The sequence below is a fragment of the Sus scrofa genome, chromosome 7 (assembly GCF_054392235.1).
Source record: "Sus scrofa isolate SSC_HxYL_T2T_F1_AM1 chromosome 7, Sscrofa_HxYL_maternal_Yorkshire_Landrace_v2.0, whole genome shotgun sequence".
NCBI classification, from domain to species: domain Eukaryota; kingdom Metazoa; phylum Chordata; class Mammalia; order Artiodactyla; family Suidae; genus Sus; species Sus scrofa.
This window is the reverse complement of record NC_139389.1, coordinates 123,388,656-123,404,042: the sequence shown is the minus strand read 5'-3', so window position 1 is coordinate 123,404,042 and position 15,387 is coordinate 123,388,656. Positions and strand designations below refer to the sequence as shown.

The 15,387-nt window shown below is 54.6% G+C and overlaps 1 protein-coding gene across 10 annotated transcripts in view; it reads left to right on the top strand.

The window, feature by feature from the left end:
* The window catches only part of TTC7B (tetratricopeptide repeat domain 7B), a 249,029-nt gene that overhangs the window by 205,206 nt on the left and 28,436 nt on the right, over nt 1-15,387 (top strand). For all 10 annotated transcript variants that reach the window (XM_084970003.1, XM_084970001.1, XM_084970000.1 and 7 more), the window contains one exon: nt 13,213-13,415. In XM_084970003.1, the coding sequence (XP_084826129.1) occupies nt 13,213-13,415 (203 nt within the window). The remainder of the gene's footprint in view (nt 1-13,212; nt 13,416-15,387) is intronic.

Below are 15,387 nucleotides of genomic sequence, written 5' to 3'. Positions count from 1 at the left end.
TCTCGGGATGAAATACTGTAGCTGCGTCCTTGGAGCTTTGAACAACTTGGCACCTGAGATCACATTTGGAGTTACCCTTGAAGTTTTACTCACCAGGCCGCATCCACTTCTCATCGCCATAGCCTGTAGGACACAACAAAGCTCTTTGCTGTTCATGGGTATGGCTTTTAACATTCCACAAGGTGGAGGAATTGAATTCTGGAAGGCAAATGCCATACCTGCCTTATAAATTCCGGGCAGCGTATGCATCATGGTTACGTAGCATGAGCGAGTGGAGTAAATTAGCATCTTTATAGCATGGGCACCACAGGGACTCTTTCAAAGCGCTGACTTTGAGTCGAGATTGGAATTGTATCATTTTTTAATATGGTCTTTGAAGAGGTAATTTCAGAAGGAATTCATAAAACGAGCTTCCACTGAACTGTAAGATTTTACCATATGTGGTTTGAACTCTATGGCTCTGGGAGGCAAAATAAAAGTGACCTCCATTTTTGACACTTTATGGAAACCAGGTAACATCTGCGCCCATGGTCAGCTCTAGCAGTGCTGCCAGGGTCTGTAAATGTTGCAAGCTTTAGAAGAAACTATTGAGGTCAAGGCCTAATATCCAAGGCCAAGGTGCTTCTCTGGCACGCATGGGTCTCTTCTCTCTTGGTTGTTTTTGCTGGTGAGCTGAGTGTAGCGGGAGCTTGAGACAGGGGCCGATGGTGGCTCCAGATCTGAGGCTGGCAGGTAAGGTCACTCTGAGACGACCTCAGATTTCCAGCCTGATATAGGAGTAGGTCCCTGGGCCACTTGTGTGTCCTTCCGAATGGCAAAGAGATCGTGACTAGGACACATGAGCCTCCAGGTGCTCCATGAGGGAACAGCCACAGGCCCCGCAGGAGACAGACCCAGCAAGGCCAGCGATGCCAACCACTCAGTGCCTGTGCACTGGGATCTGCCCCCTGAGGCCCCTGCCCTCTGTCCTCCTTCTCCTTCCCGGACACTTCTGACCCCGGTCCTCAGGGTCTTCTCAGGACACCTGGTGGCCAAGCAGGTTGTGTGTGCTTTGTTGCTTGGTTTGTTTAGATCTCTGTGACAATTTTATTAAATTTTTTTTTTTTTTTTTTTTTTTTTTTTGCTATGTTAGGGCCGCACCTTCAGCATATGGAGGCTCCCAGGCTAGGGGTTGAATCAGAGCTACAGCTGCTGGCCTACCCCACAGCCATAGTCACGCCAGATCTGAGCCACATCTGTGACCTACACCACAGCTCATGGCAACGCCGTATCCTTAACCCACTGAGCAAGGCCAGGGATTGAACCTGCATCCTCATGGATCCTAGTCGGGTTCGTTTTCTGCTGAGCCACGAAGGGAACTCCTATTTAAAGTATTTTTGAGTAAATAATATGTGCAGGTGGTACACAACTGAAAAGGCACACAAGATGTGGAGAGGCTTCCTCCTCTCCCCGGGCATCAGTCACACTCCCCACGAGTGACCACTGTTTCCCCCTGGATGTGTCGGCACATCTGAGGGTAAAGCCATTGTGTGAATTTACCATAATTCAACCAGTAGCCCATTGAGTAACATTAGGTTATTTCTAGTGTTTTGCTGTTACAAACAATGAGTCAATAAGTAGCCTCTATAGATGGTTCTGCATCTGTAAGTAGACTCCTAAAACTGGAAGTGATGGACCAAAGAGTGGAGACACTTTCATTTTAAGAAATGTCACATTGCCTTCCACCGAATCGTGCCACTTTGCATTCTGGTCAACGAGATATGAATTCCCGATTTCTCACATCCTTTATAACGCAGTGAAGCATCATCTTCTAGACCTTCACCAATCTGATAGGTAGAAACGGTATTTCAGGTCTCTGCTCATGGCCTCTGCCCATGTATCTGCTTAGATATTGGGCTTTTCTTTGATTTGTAAGCATTTATCACGTGTCAAGAAATTTGCCTTGTGTCATATGTGCTAGAACTATTTGCCCCCATTTTAATTTTGTTTGTGTTGTGGGGGGTTGTTGTGGTTATTTATTGTTATTCTATTTTTTTTTTTTTGCCAAGCAATTTTTATTTTTACATTTATCAGTCCTCTCTTCATAGCAGCTGGGCATCCCCTGATATTTAGACAGCAACTACACACTTTTGTGGTCTCTTTTCCTAAAAGTTCCATGTATCTCCCAGTGCCATTTGCATAAGCACCGTCTTATAAAGAAAGTCGGAAGAGTTGTTTTACTCCCTTTGGCAGAAGGGAAATCGGACTAGACCGAAGCCAGCACCTCTCCCATCTCATTGGGGCAGGGGTCGGGAGAGTTGATGCCGAGCATCTTATGTTTGTTGCACTTGACACCAAGCTCCCTAGGAAACATATACCCCCTTCTTGAGCATGCGCACCTTATCGCTGGCCACTGCAGAGTCACACTTCCCAGTCAGTCAGACTGGAACCAGAGTCTTCCCCAGGCCAAGTGGCTTCTAAGTGCCCATCCTTCAATCTCCACTTTGGGATGGCAGCTAAAAATGACTTTGCAGTAGGTGGATAATTTCTGCTTGTTACTTACTAATAATTATAGCTTTCACTTTGGCACCTCTCACAGTCGAAACCAGCGGCTATTCTTAGATGTGCAAGATCAGATTTTCTGATTTCTGCTGGGAATGTAAAGCTGTGATCCACACATGCATTCCTTGGCCCTGGCTCGACCCGGCCAGTTCACCCCCCCCCGGCCAGTTCACCTCCCCCCGCCACCAGGCTTCTCCCAGCCCCTGGGAAGCTGGGTTGAAGCGTAATCCTGTAGCATGGCCACCATGACGAGATGAAGACAGCTCCTGGACAGGTGGCGTGAGGGTCACTGCACAGGGAGTGCCTGCGGGAGGGAACACGCAGTACCCAGGGGGCAGGCCCGCCCTGACGCAGTGCCAATCTCCATGGGTCAGTCCCGCCAGATCTGCCCCTTCTACGGCCCCAGGGGTTTGGATTCCTGTCTACAGTGTGCAGGAAGCTAACGTTTACCAGGCACTGTGCATGTGTCAGACGTTATTCCAAGGACTTTCTTTGTTTTAACTTGGTTCATCCTTGTAATAGGCACCCAAGGCCGAAATACTCTTCATCACCCCCATTTTACCAACAAAGAGACTAAGACAATAGCTCTCAAGTCACCTGGGGTTACATGGTTAATCAGTGGAGAAGCGAGAATTCAAACCCAGTCAGTGTGGCCCCAGAACCCCAGCCCCTGCCCAGGGCAGGCACTGAGCCCCGTGCGCACAGAATCTGTGCACATCGGCGTTTGTGCTGCCTTCGGGGCGAGGCTCTGGAGTGCCCTGGTCAGAAGACAGACACAGGCTCAGCCTTCATGGAGTTTGAGATGAGAAACGGAACAATTGCAGAAGCACTTGATTCCCCCCGCGCCAAGAGCCGAGTGCCCTGGCTGGGGGGGTAGTGCGGGCTCTGCCAGCACTGGGAATAGAGATCTTCCCCAGCCGAGGCCAGCCGAGACCTGAGCACTGGCAGGTGCAGGACGCCTGCGGGCAGGCCTGCAGACCGCGTGAGCTCTGAGCGTTAGAGGCCACAGGGCCTGAAGCCAAAATAGGAAGACTTGCATGGCCAAGGTGAGGGGGGAAGAGCCAGCCCTGGTGACCAGGTCAAGATCTCTTCCTAAACACACTGAAAAGCTGTGGAAGGATGTCCAGCAGGGGGTGAAAGGCCCAGAGGAAGGTTTCTAAGATCCCACCCGCTGAGTGTGGGGCGCAGAGTGGGAGGCAGCACAGTGGAAAGGGTGGGTCAGGACCACGGGTCTGCGTGACCAAGGGGAACAGCTGGTCTGAAGTGGCATCAAGAGGCTGGAGAGAAGGGAAACCTGAGATGCATTTTCCAGGTAGAATTGATGGGACCTGCTGATAGATTAGACGTGGGGGTGAAGGCAAAGGAGCCCTGTGTTGGGGCTGGAGTCGGCGGGTGACTGATGATTCCACGTTCTGCCATGGGGCGGGGGAAATGGATGGGCAGGGCTCAGGGAGCAAGAGAAACCAGAGTCCTGTTCGAACCCTATTTGAGCCCTTTTTTTTTTTAATTTGAGTGTGTCGGGTGCCTGGGGACATGCAAGTGAAGGTGTCAGGTCGGTGGCTGGATATTCAAGTCTACACTTGAGATTTCGGCTCGAAACATAAGTTGGGAGTAGGAGTTAAAGCCCAGGGCTGTGATGAGAAGGCCTAGGAAGAGACTATTGACGGAGGAGAGAAAGGGCCAGGACCCAAACCTGAGCCCCCAACATTTAAAATTTAGGGAGGAGAGGAAAAGCCAAAGGATCGGGAAGGAAGTGGGCAGCAAGGCAGGAGGAAACCAGGGCCAAGGGGGTTTACAAAGGAGCCTGCCCGGTGCGATGATCGAGGACTCGGACCCGTGGAGGTCCTGGTCCTACATGGTCTAGCAGTGGTACCTACTCCCTCGAGCCCTAGTCTTCTTCTCTGCAAAACAGTGACAGTTGTGACAGTCCCACAGGACAATGCTCAGAGAGGGTTAAGCAGGTAGCATCTACTGTCTATTAAAAGAAAGGTCTTCGGAGTTCCAGTCCTGGCTCAGCGGTAATGATCTCGACTAGGATCCATGAGGGTGCGGGTTCGATCCTTGGCCTCACTCCATGGGTTAAGGATCCAGCGTTGCCATGAGCTGTGGTGTAGGTCACAGATGTGGCTTGGATCTGGCGTGGCTGTGGCTGTGGCATAAGCCAGCAGCTGCAGCTCCAATCTGACCCCTAGCCTGGGAACCTCCATGTGCTGCAGTGCGGCCCTAAAAAGATAGATGGATGGATAGATAGATAGATAGATACATAGATTGATAGATAGATAAATGATACATGGATGGATAGATGATACATGGATGGATAGATGGATGGATAGATAGATGATATGTAGATGGATGGATAGATGATACATACGTAGATGGATGGGTAGATAGATGATACGTAGATGGATGGGTAGATAGATGATACATATGTAGATGGATGGGTAGATAGATGATATGTAGATGGATGGATAGATAGATGATACATACGTAGATGGATGGATAGATAGATGATACATACGTAGATGGATGGATGGATAGATAGATGATACGTAGATGGATGGGTAGATAGATGATACATACGTAGATGGATGGGTAGATAGATGATACATATGTAGATGGATGGATAGATAGATGATATGTAGATGGATGGATAGATAGATGATACATACGTAGATGGATGGATGGATAGATAGATGATACGTAGATGGATGGCTAGATGATAGGTAAGATAGAGATCTTTAAGGTGGCTCTGGCAGGTAGCAAGTGCTGCTGGGAGGTTGAATAAGGTGGAGACAAAAGCACTGCTTGCACTTGGCGTCTGGGAGTTGTTGGTGACCTGAGAAGACAGGTTTGGGTGGGAACAGAGCCACACTGGTGTGGGCTGCAGAGTGGGTACAGGTGAGGCCTTGGAGGCAGGGGGTACACAGTCCTCCCAATAAGGGCCCCTGGGGAGCAGAATGGGGGTGCCCAGGGGGTGAGGCAGCCGGAGAGGGATGTGGGGTCAAGAGGGGTTCAGATGGCTGGCACAGAAGCATGTTGACAGCACACAGGGACCCTCATCATCTGGAAGAAGAGAGGGGTCCGTGAAGGCAGGAATCCCTCCAGAGGGTGAGAGAGTGGTGGGGTCCAGGGCACAGACCTGAGGTGTCAGCTCTCAGGTGCAGCAGGAGGGGTAGAGAAGACCGGCCAGGAGACAGTGATGGGCTTGCAGGTTGGTGCCTCCAGAGGCTCCAGGTCTGCTCTGCTGGCTTCTGTTTCCTCTTTGAATGATGAGTCAAGGTCAGCCAGGGAGGCAGGGTCTTGGGGGAAGGGCCAAGAGGCAGGAAAGCAGCTGGCCCAGGGATAAAGTCTGAGGAGGTAGTCTCGCCATCCCACTGAGGCCCTGGAGAAGGGATCACTCTGGACAGCTGACACAGCCATCGCAAACTCAGAGAGTAATGCTGATTATGCAGCCCAGACCCTGATGGAGGCGTTTGGCTGGGCACTCTGTGAGGACAGGACCTAGGCTGTGTCATCCGGGGACCATGGGCTCCAGCCTGGGGTTTGGCCTGGAGGTGCTCAGGGTGGGATCCCTGCATGTAAGCAAAATTACTGCCTCCCTTCTCTTCCTGAGTCCCCCCAGCAGAATAAAGGACAGTTCTAGTGAGAGCTGCTAAGGATTGAAGCCTCCCCAGGTCTTGGTGACCTGGCCAGGTGACAGGAAACTCATCAGTTCTCAGGACCCCTGTCCTCTTTGGCCCTCGTGCTGATTTCCATATGAAAGAGCCAGTTCATGAAGGCTGGAGGCCAGCTCCAGGGCCAGGGCGAGCCCCGACCCAGCTGACTAAGATCCTGAGCTCAAGTCTCTTCTCTAGGGAGGCAGGGTTTGGGGTAAAGGAGATGGTTCTGGGGGGTCAGCAAGTCTGCAGACCTGGCTCCCTGCCCACCTGCCTGCAAGACCAAGGAGAACTGATGGCGAAAGTCTTTGCCTTCACTCTTCTCCGCCCGGGGAACCCCCGAGGCACCCCCACTGGGAACAGCCCTCCGGCTGCCTCTCCCCAGCGCCTTTGTGTGTTTGTTTCACGGAAGGTGCCCCCCCCCCCCCCCCGCCCACCAATAGGCTGAGCCCCAGGGGGAAGGCATGGCTGCTGAAGCCATCTGTGCGAAGGGCCTCCCGGCTTTCCAGGGGCAGACGCAGCCCTGCGCCTGGCATGCAGCTGGTCCCTGGGGTCCAGACTTGTCAGCACCCCCAGCGCCTTTGCACAGGCGTGACCTGCACAGCCCAGGGCCCAGGGAAGGCACGATGGGAACCAGTTCTCAGCCTTGCTGCCTACGTGAAGCAGGTGCTGACAAGTGTCAGAGGCGAATGAATGAGTGAGGAAACCGGACCTGTGGGGGTGCGTCCAGCGTCAGGTCCCCCAGTCGGGAGCCCCCTTCACCACTGAGGAACAAAGAGTCTGGAGTTCCCATTGTGGCTCAGTGGAAATGAATCTGAGTAGGATCCATGAGGATGCAGGTTCCATCCCTGGCCTCGCTCCATGGGTTAAGGATCCGGTGTTGCCATGAGCTGTGTTGTAGGTTGCAGATGTGGCTCAGATCCCATGTTGCTGTGGCTGTGGTGTAGGCCGGCAGCTACAGCTCCGATTCAACCCCTAGCCTGGGAACTTCCTATGCCGTGGGTATGGCCCTAAAAAGACAAAAAAGAAAAAAAAACAAAAAAAGAAAGAGTCCCAGGCCTTGGCATCTTAGCCTAGCCCTTTCAGATCGCATCTTTAATTTGATTTGCCCAGTGGTGTCAGAAAGCCTTCTGTGCCAGGTGCAGTGCAGAAGTGGAGTGGACTTGATCCTGCTCCTCCAGGAGAACAGCAGGAAAGCCACGTGCACACGCACGTGCACACGCACATGCATGCATGGAGCTAACAGTAGCATGAGACAAACTGGGGTGAGGGACTTCCCAGAGCACCCAGGGCGGCAGGGGGGTGGCGCACCCAGGCATGTCCGGGGAGGTGGTGTGTGGAGTGGGGCTTGGTGGAGCCTAGAGTGAGGAATGATGGGTCTTCACCAGGGGGTGGCTCAGAGAAGGCACTTTGGGCAGAAAGAACAGCACAGCGGGGGCGTGGGAGTGAGACGGTGAACTGAGCGTGGAAGGAGCTGGCGAGGTACCAGGGCCCTAGATTTAAACCCTAAGGGAGAACTCTTGGGCTCCATTCACCTTCAGCTGGGAACCACTGAGGGTTCAAAAATGGGGGCTGGGGAGGGGGGATTTATTTCCAACATTTTTATAGTAACCTGGGAACAAGGACAAACCTAGGGATGCCAGATGGACAGCCAGCTTCCAAGTGGGGTAGGAAGCATCCGTGACCCTGCGTAGCCCCTTACCTTGGATTAGAAACTCTCAGCTGCCAGCCACCAGGACAGAATCTCTGTCCCTGAGGCCTCTTCAGAGTGGCCTTTCGGAGCCTGCCTGCAGCGGGGGCTCTGAGGTTGCCGTGAAGTGTGTTCTCCTTGGGGGCTAATCGGCTCAAAGTTGCCAGAGCAGCCAGTTTCCCTCTGCATTGCTGTTTCTTCCGTACGAGCTCTCTCAATAAGCTCAAAAACCCTTTGTTCGTTTCTTAACACTTGAATTTAACCCTTGATGAAAGGGGCAGGGAAGCGTCATTTGCTGTGGCTTCTGTGGCCTTTGACTCTTCATCGACCTGGGCAGCAGAGCTGGTTGCCCTCCTCTGACCTGTGTGCAGCATGCATCAGTCTACATGCTTTCCTTGAGCACCTACTAAGCGCGAGATCCTGTGCTCGGGGACGCCCTGGCTGGCAGTGGCTCATAGTTTTCATGGGCAAAGGCAATACTGATCATATTTTGAAGGCTTTAGGGAAGTATAAATAATACTCTCTCTACCTCCTGAGTTCTGAACCAATTCAGAAATGAACAGGGGAGCAAGACAGGGATTGCTCCCAGCTCTGTGACTACGGAGGCTGAAAGAGAGAACGTAGCTTGTCTTCTGGCCTCAGTTGAGCTCCCTGTTGCATCACAGCTGAGTTGAGTTCACCCACTTCAAATAGCTGGCCTCCCAGTCCCGGGGGCAGAGCCCAGAACCATGCCCGCGGGAGCAAGCCCGGAATGCAGGCATCCAGGGGACAGGCACTGGGCAGAGAGAGCTCTCGGGCTGCGGCAAGCAAGCCCTGAACTTGTCCCAGACGCATCAGCCAGATGGGACCTGGGAGAGGGGCCCTGTGTGTGGCTATAGCGGATGGACCCGCAATAGAAACAAGAAGCAGCTTGGAGGGTCCCCTAGCAAAGCTGATGCATCTAGGGGGTTACAGAGGTTGTAGAGGGTGCTACAGGGACACAGAGGAAGGAGCTGTTGACCCTGTGGGATCAGGGGTAACATTTATGAACCCTCTTCGGGGGAGACGTTGGTCCTTATTTGAACTGTAGGCTGTGGGGAAGGAAGGCTTCCCAAGCAGCGAAGGCTCGCAGGAGACCCTACATGGCCCTGTTGTTTGCAAGGTGACCGGCTGTGCCCAGGCGAGAGCTCCTCTGGGATGTCAGGAATGCTGGATGCATTTTCTCTTTTCTCTTCCTCCCCAACTTCATCCCAAACCACTTGATCAATGTCAGAAATCCCACCACCAAAGTTTCATTCCTGGAGCCCAAGACGGTGCCCCGTTAAGATGTGACATTATACAGGGGGAATGACCAGCCGAAGCCGTTGTCTCAGAGGAGTCGTGTGAAACGGGAAGGCTGGACCTGCACCCCTAGGTACACCGACTCAGCCGCTGGGCTCCCATAGTCCTTCTATCTCTTTGCACCCTGGTTCCCTCACACCGCCCTCTCGCAGTGGGTGAGGCTGGACCCAAACACGATCCTCACCATTTTCAGCTCCCTCTGGGTCCAGGCTTCCACCCTCTTCGTTGATCCTCTCACTGCCCTGGGAGAGATGCTGGCCCTTCAGGCCCCCACCTGGCAGGTGACCAGGCCCAGGGAAGTTGACGGCGTTGCCCGAGGCCACATACAAGGGTCAGGTGCAGGGACCAAACCTTCCCTGTTCCCTTACAAATGGGGTACCCTAGAGCCCAGGGGTCCCCACGGTGCTGCAGAGGCCAGGAGAGGGGCCAAGCCAAGAGGGAGGCAAGCTGCCCACTCTTAAGAACTCTTGGGAGGAAAGTGGCCCCACTGGGAAAAAGAGTTTGAAAACTGCCGCAGTCCACTGCACCTACATCCGTTCATTTGAGCTTAAAATGGAGAGATTGGGGAGCAGCCTCTGTCTGCCCCTCTACCCTGGGAGCTCAGGCCGCTCAGAGACACAGGCTTCCTCCTCCAACCTGGACAGCACCGCAAAGCAGCCTCTCTCTCACCTTCACCAGCAGGACTCGGCTCAGCCCCCTCCCTTCTCCTTATCTAGAGGAGGGAGCGGAGGCGCCAGACCTGTGGGGACCAAGGGGACACTTGGCCTCCGGTTTGTTTCCATGGGACCTCGCACAGGACACGGCATCATGGACGTGGCCGTGCAGGTGTGTAAGGCCCCCCCACCCCCGCTGGCGTGTAGCCCGATTCTTGTTATAACAACTCTGAAGCATTCAGTCCCCGCTCTCCCAAGCTGGCCTTTGGTCACAGCGATCTAGGTGAGAGAGGCCTGGGGTGTCTCCCTGACCCACGGGCAGCCCTGGGGACCTTGGAAATGAACACAAACTCACCCCCAGAAGGGAAGCAGGTCAGGAGCCAGCGTGCAGTGGGAGGAACGTTCTGTACCGCTGCCCCCGCCGCCACCGCCGCTGCCGCCGCTGCTCAGGGAACCTGAAACCCCCGGGCACATGAATGCTTCCTGGCGGGAGCGGAGAGAGTCGAGTTACTGGAAGGCCTCAGGCAGGCGGTGCTGATCCCCTGGGGGGCAGGTTTTGCCTGGGCACGGGCAGGACAGATGCGTGCAGACTTTGTGCCCTTGGAGCCCCCGTATGTAGCAGGTGCTCAGTAAGTACCTCATGAGCTGACCTCGGGGCACCTGAGGCAGGTGGGGCCGGCCCTGCCACTCTTGGGGCTCAGTTGTGTGTGGATGTCCGAGTGTCCCTGTCTGAGAGGCCAGGCGGTCACCAGGGAAGGGGAATGCTGAGGTGACCGCCGTCCAGCAGCAGCCACAATGACCACAACGTGCCCACAATGACCATGACGTGCCCACAATTTCCAGTCTCCAGGCGTGAAGCTGGAGGTGGGGAGATGGAAGGATGGATGTCAGCAGAACTCGCTGTCCAGGGGCGGAGCCAGGACCCCTCACGAAACACGTCTGGGAACCCAGCCATCAGAGGGGTCCTGAGGCTGGGCTCCCCTTTCAGCTCGGGGCGGGGGGCGGTCAGAGGTGGCTTCCAGGGATGATGGGATTGAACTGGACCTTGAGGGGGGCCAGAAGCGAGGCCAGCATGGGCAGAGGCAAGAGAGTAAACAAGGAAACAGCAGCAGCTTGCATGGAAGAGCCCAGCCATGCAGGCAGCTGTGGGAACACGGGTGGTGGACAGTGGACAAGGTCGCCGAGGGCTGTGAGTGCCAGGGAACAGCATCCGGGTGTTATCTGGGGGCAGGGGAGACCCTGCTCCCTGTGGAGGCCGAGAGCACAGGCTCCAAGCCAGGCCTGCCTCTGACTCACCCAGGACCTTGGAGGAATTACTGAGCTTGTCTGTGCCTCAGTTTCCCTATCTGTACAATGGAGATACCACAGTGGATCTCTGGATCTCTGTGCAGATAAAAAGAGCAGCGATTGCACTTCCTGGCACAAAGCACAACGATCAATGGTTCTCAGCTACTATTATTGTTACTGTAACCATTCATTCGTTCACTCGGCAACAATTTCCTGAGCTCCTTCTGCACCAGGCGCTCTTCCAGGCACCAAGGCCACTGTAAACTCTTCCAGGCACCAGGGCCACTGTAAATGGTGCAAGCACAGCCCCTGCCTGGTGAAGCTTACAGCTAACATTTGGCCGGGGGAGGGGGCAGTGAGTGAGACAAACAAGGTAAACTGATACTGAGAAGAAATGAAAGCTGGGCAGGACTGGTCATGCGGGGTCAGGACGGGGTCAGGGGAGCAGCAGGTTTTTTTGTTTGTTTGTTTTTTCCTTTTCTAGGGCCGCACCCACGGCATATGGAGGTTCCCAGGCTAGGGGTCTAATCAGAGATGTAGCCACCGGCCTACGCCGCAGCCACAGCAGTGCCAGATCCAAGCCGTGTCTGCCACCTACACCACAGCTCACGGCCTCGCCGGATCCTTAACCCACTGAGTGAGGCCAGGGATCGAACCTGCAACCTCATGGTTCCTAGTCAGACTCGTTAACCACTGAGCCACGACGGGAACTGCGGGGAGCAGCAGTTCTAAAGTAGGAGGGTCAGGGAAGGCCTCCTGGAGATGGTTCAAGCCAAGACCAAAGCGGGTGAGGGGCTCCCAGGAGCCGAAGGCCCTGGGGAAGGAACACTTCATGGAGCGCTTGGTGTGGGGAGGTTGGTCCAGCAGCAGCAGGACAGACAGACATGGAGGGGAGACAGGAGAGGGCTGGAAGAAGGTGACAACTCGAGAGGTGCACGAGAGGAAAGTAAACATTTTCTATTGCTTTTTTATTGTGTTCTTCTACCATTTCTGTTTTGTGTGCGTGCATTCTGTTATACACAACATGGTAACATACGTGTAACTTAGAAATATCGGTGCACGTAACAAAACAGCTCAGACTGCCCAGGGCGGAGGCTGATGATCCCGGCAAGAACGGGCAAAGGAGGCGCTGCCCTGGAGGTGGGAGAAGGGGTCCGTGGGCCCAGGGCACGGTGACCACCAGAGCAGGGCTGTGGGCAGTAGTGTTGGCCAGTGGGGCTGAGGAGGAGAGAGAGGAGTGCGACATCCTTGGAGACGCAGGGCCTGCAATTGGAGAGACGGCAGTGGCCTGAGCACAGGGCCCGCAGGAGAAGAGAGCTTGAGGGGCCTGAGAGACAGACGGGGACACTGGACGTGTGGGATGGGCTACTTCCAGGAGGCCAGGACCGCTTAGCAGTGAGGGACCCTCCCTGTGGACATGAGGGACCTTAGGCTGGAGGAGAGCGCGTCTTCCTGCTTTGGGGCAGTGGCAATGGTGTTGCAAGGGGTTCACGTTCACAGGGTGCAGGTGTAGTCGCTTCTCCTTGGTGGGTCCAGGGCAGTGTCTGGTGCAGCTGCTGGTTTCCTTCCTGCCCGTAGACGTGGGAGCCACCATCTGCTGCCCTGGTCACACTCTCTGGCCCGAGGGCAGAGCCGCTGCCCTGTGAGGGGCTGTGCACCTGTGATTTGCTTGTCCTTGGGCTCATCCAGCCCTTTTTTGTGGTTGTCAGAGCTGAGGGCAGGTGTCTCAGGTGGGCCCCGAAGGTGGGTGTCCTCTGCGGGGAGAGAGGGGCTAGACCCAGGCAGACCTCCCGCCCCTCTCCTAAGCGGTGACTGGTGTCCCCTCCCAGGCCCTGCCACCTCGACTCGAGTCCCTTTGTCCCAGGGGGCAGAAAGGACAGTCAGCCCGTGTCTGTATCCTCTCAGGCCGGGGGACTGGCTGGCTTTGGGCCCTGCCTATTCCAGATGGGTCCCTGCCAGCCTGTCATGGGAGCATGTAGATGTTTCAACTAGAGTCAGAGCCACTGGCAGGGCCTCCGAAGGGCAGCGACCCAGGACGCATCTGCCTGTGCTCTCCTCCTCACAGCCGAGGTCTACATTGGCATCGGGAAGCCTGCAGAAGCCACAGCCTGTACCCAAGAAGCTGCCAACCTCTTCCCCATGTCCCACAACGTGCTGTACATGCGCGGCCAGGTGGCCGAGCTCCGTGGAAACATCGATGAGGCCCGACGGTGGTACGAAGAAGCCTTATCCATCAGCCCCACCCACGTGAAGAGCATGCAGCGACTGGTGAGTCTGAGGCTGGTAGGGCCTCCGCGCCCAGACGGGGCTGCCCTTGGAAGCAGCAGGTAGCCTGTGACCCTCAAACCCCATTCAAAGGCCAGGTGCAGCTGGCCTGCCAGGCTGTCACGGTGCATGAAGCCAGCAGGTGCCGTTCCTGCTGTAGTTTATGCACACGCACCGGGTGCCGTTCCTGCTATAGTTTATACACGTGGAGGCCCTAGGAATCAGCAGCCTCAGGGACCTGACCTGGGGGCTCCTGATGGGTGTGAGGGGAGAATTTGAGTCAATGGTCTCCTGGCCAGCACTCCAAGCTGCCTTGTGGCTCTGGGTTTAATCAAGACAGACTTGTGGCCCTGGGCACTGTCATTGTCATTCTGGTCTCTGCACTGCAGCTGTCTTGGGGGTGTCCACACCCTGGGGAGCCTTCAGGACAAAAGTCAGAGCACTTTACACCGGGGGGGGGGGCTCTCTTACCTTGAGGGAACCGAGACTGTGGCCTGTCCCCAAGGCCACTGGTCAGTGGGGGCATCCTGCTGGGCGGGGGCAGCCCTACTGCACTGAGAGGACCCAGGTAAGTCACCCCAGCCTTCACACTGTGTATGGGGGTGGTGGCTCCAGATGTGCACCTGTCTGTCCTCTGGGTGACCAGGCAGAAGCTTGGGGTGGCCCCACGTCTCCCCTGCCTCCCTTGCCTGGGAGTCGGCCCCCCAACGACTTGGTTTCTGTTGGGTGGGGTCCTTTAGACTCTGGAGGGTTCTTGTCTGATCAGAACAAGCACGGGGCACAGCTGCCGCACGCAGCCACCTGTCTGCCATCCTCGCCTTGCGAAAGTCTGAACGGAGGTGTGGAGGTGAACCGGGTCCGGGGAGCGGTGAAAAGCCCTGCTGATTTCCTGGGCGGGCCCTCCAGACTCAGCTTATGTGAGTTTCATCCTCAGCAGTAGGACGTCTCTGATTTCATGAACCACGGGAAGGGAAAGCCCTGTGTTGTGGCCAAGGTGCCCTTCATATGGGCAGCCCTTGGGAGCCCAGCGTCCCTAATCAGTGGGGTGTGACCAGGAGGAGCGGGCACCAGACAAGGAGTCTGGGGACAGAGTTCTAGCCCTGCCGTGTCACTTGATGGTTCTAACTTTGGGAAGAGTCCGTAATCTCTCCGCACTCAGCTTCCTCTCTAGAAAATGCAAACGTTCAGCTAGGTGGGCTGTGAGTTTCTATCCAGTGGTAAGAGGATATGGTTTTATAACTAAGAGGCAAGATGTTCTCCAGAGGATGCCACAGGCGTGCTTCTCTCGCCACTGCTCATGGTAACATCTCAAAACGTAGATGGAACTGAGCAGTCAACTGCTGGTTTTCAGCAGAAGAAGGTGCAGGCGCCCAGCACTAGGCCCCATGGGACGTGTTATGCCTCCGAGTCAGATCCGAGTTCAAAGTCAGCCCGGTCCCTGCTCCCGGGACCCCTTGGGCTCATTGCTTAGCCTCTAGGAGCCTCGGCTTTTTGTGCATTGGGCTCCTACTTCCCCAGTCGCTTTGTGAGAACCAAATGAAATTATTTACATAACGAGCCCTGCAGAGTGCCTGGTGCCTAGTAGGTGCTCGTTAAACAGAGAACTGAAGACAATCATTTTCAGCTTAAAAATAAATCAGACCTTCTAATAATTACAGCTACTTATTTTTTTTCAATTTCCTTTTATGAGCATTTTGTAGCTCAGCCAGCCTTATAAATAATTTCACATATTATCCAAACACGGGTTCGTTTGATGAAAAATACTCCATGGCTTTTAATTTTTGTCTCACTCTTATAGGAGGAATTTGTAAAGAGCTTTTGCGATCTCTCTGCTTTTGCTAAAGTATCACATAAGGGTATCATCAACGCCATGTACCCAGCCTTTTTATTAAAAAGAGGTAGCATGTTTCTACCCCAGGGCCTATGAATTATTCAGAGAAGTGTTTCTTGTTCATCCCCAAGGGGAACACATGAG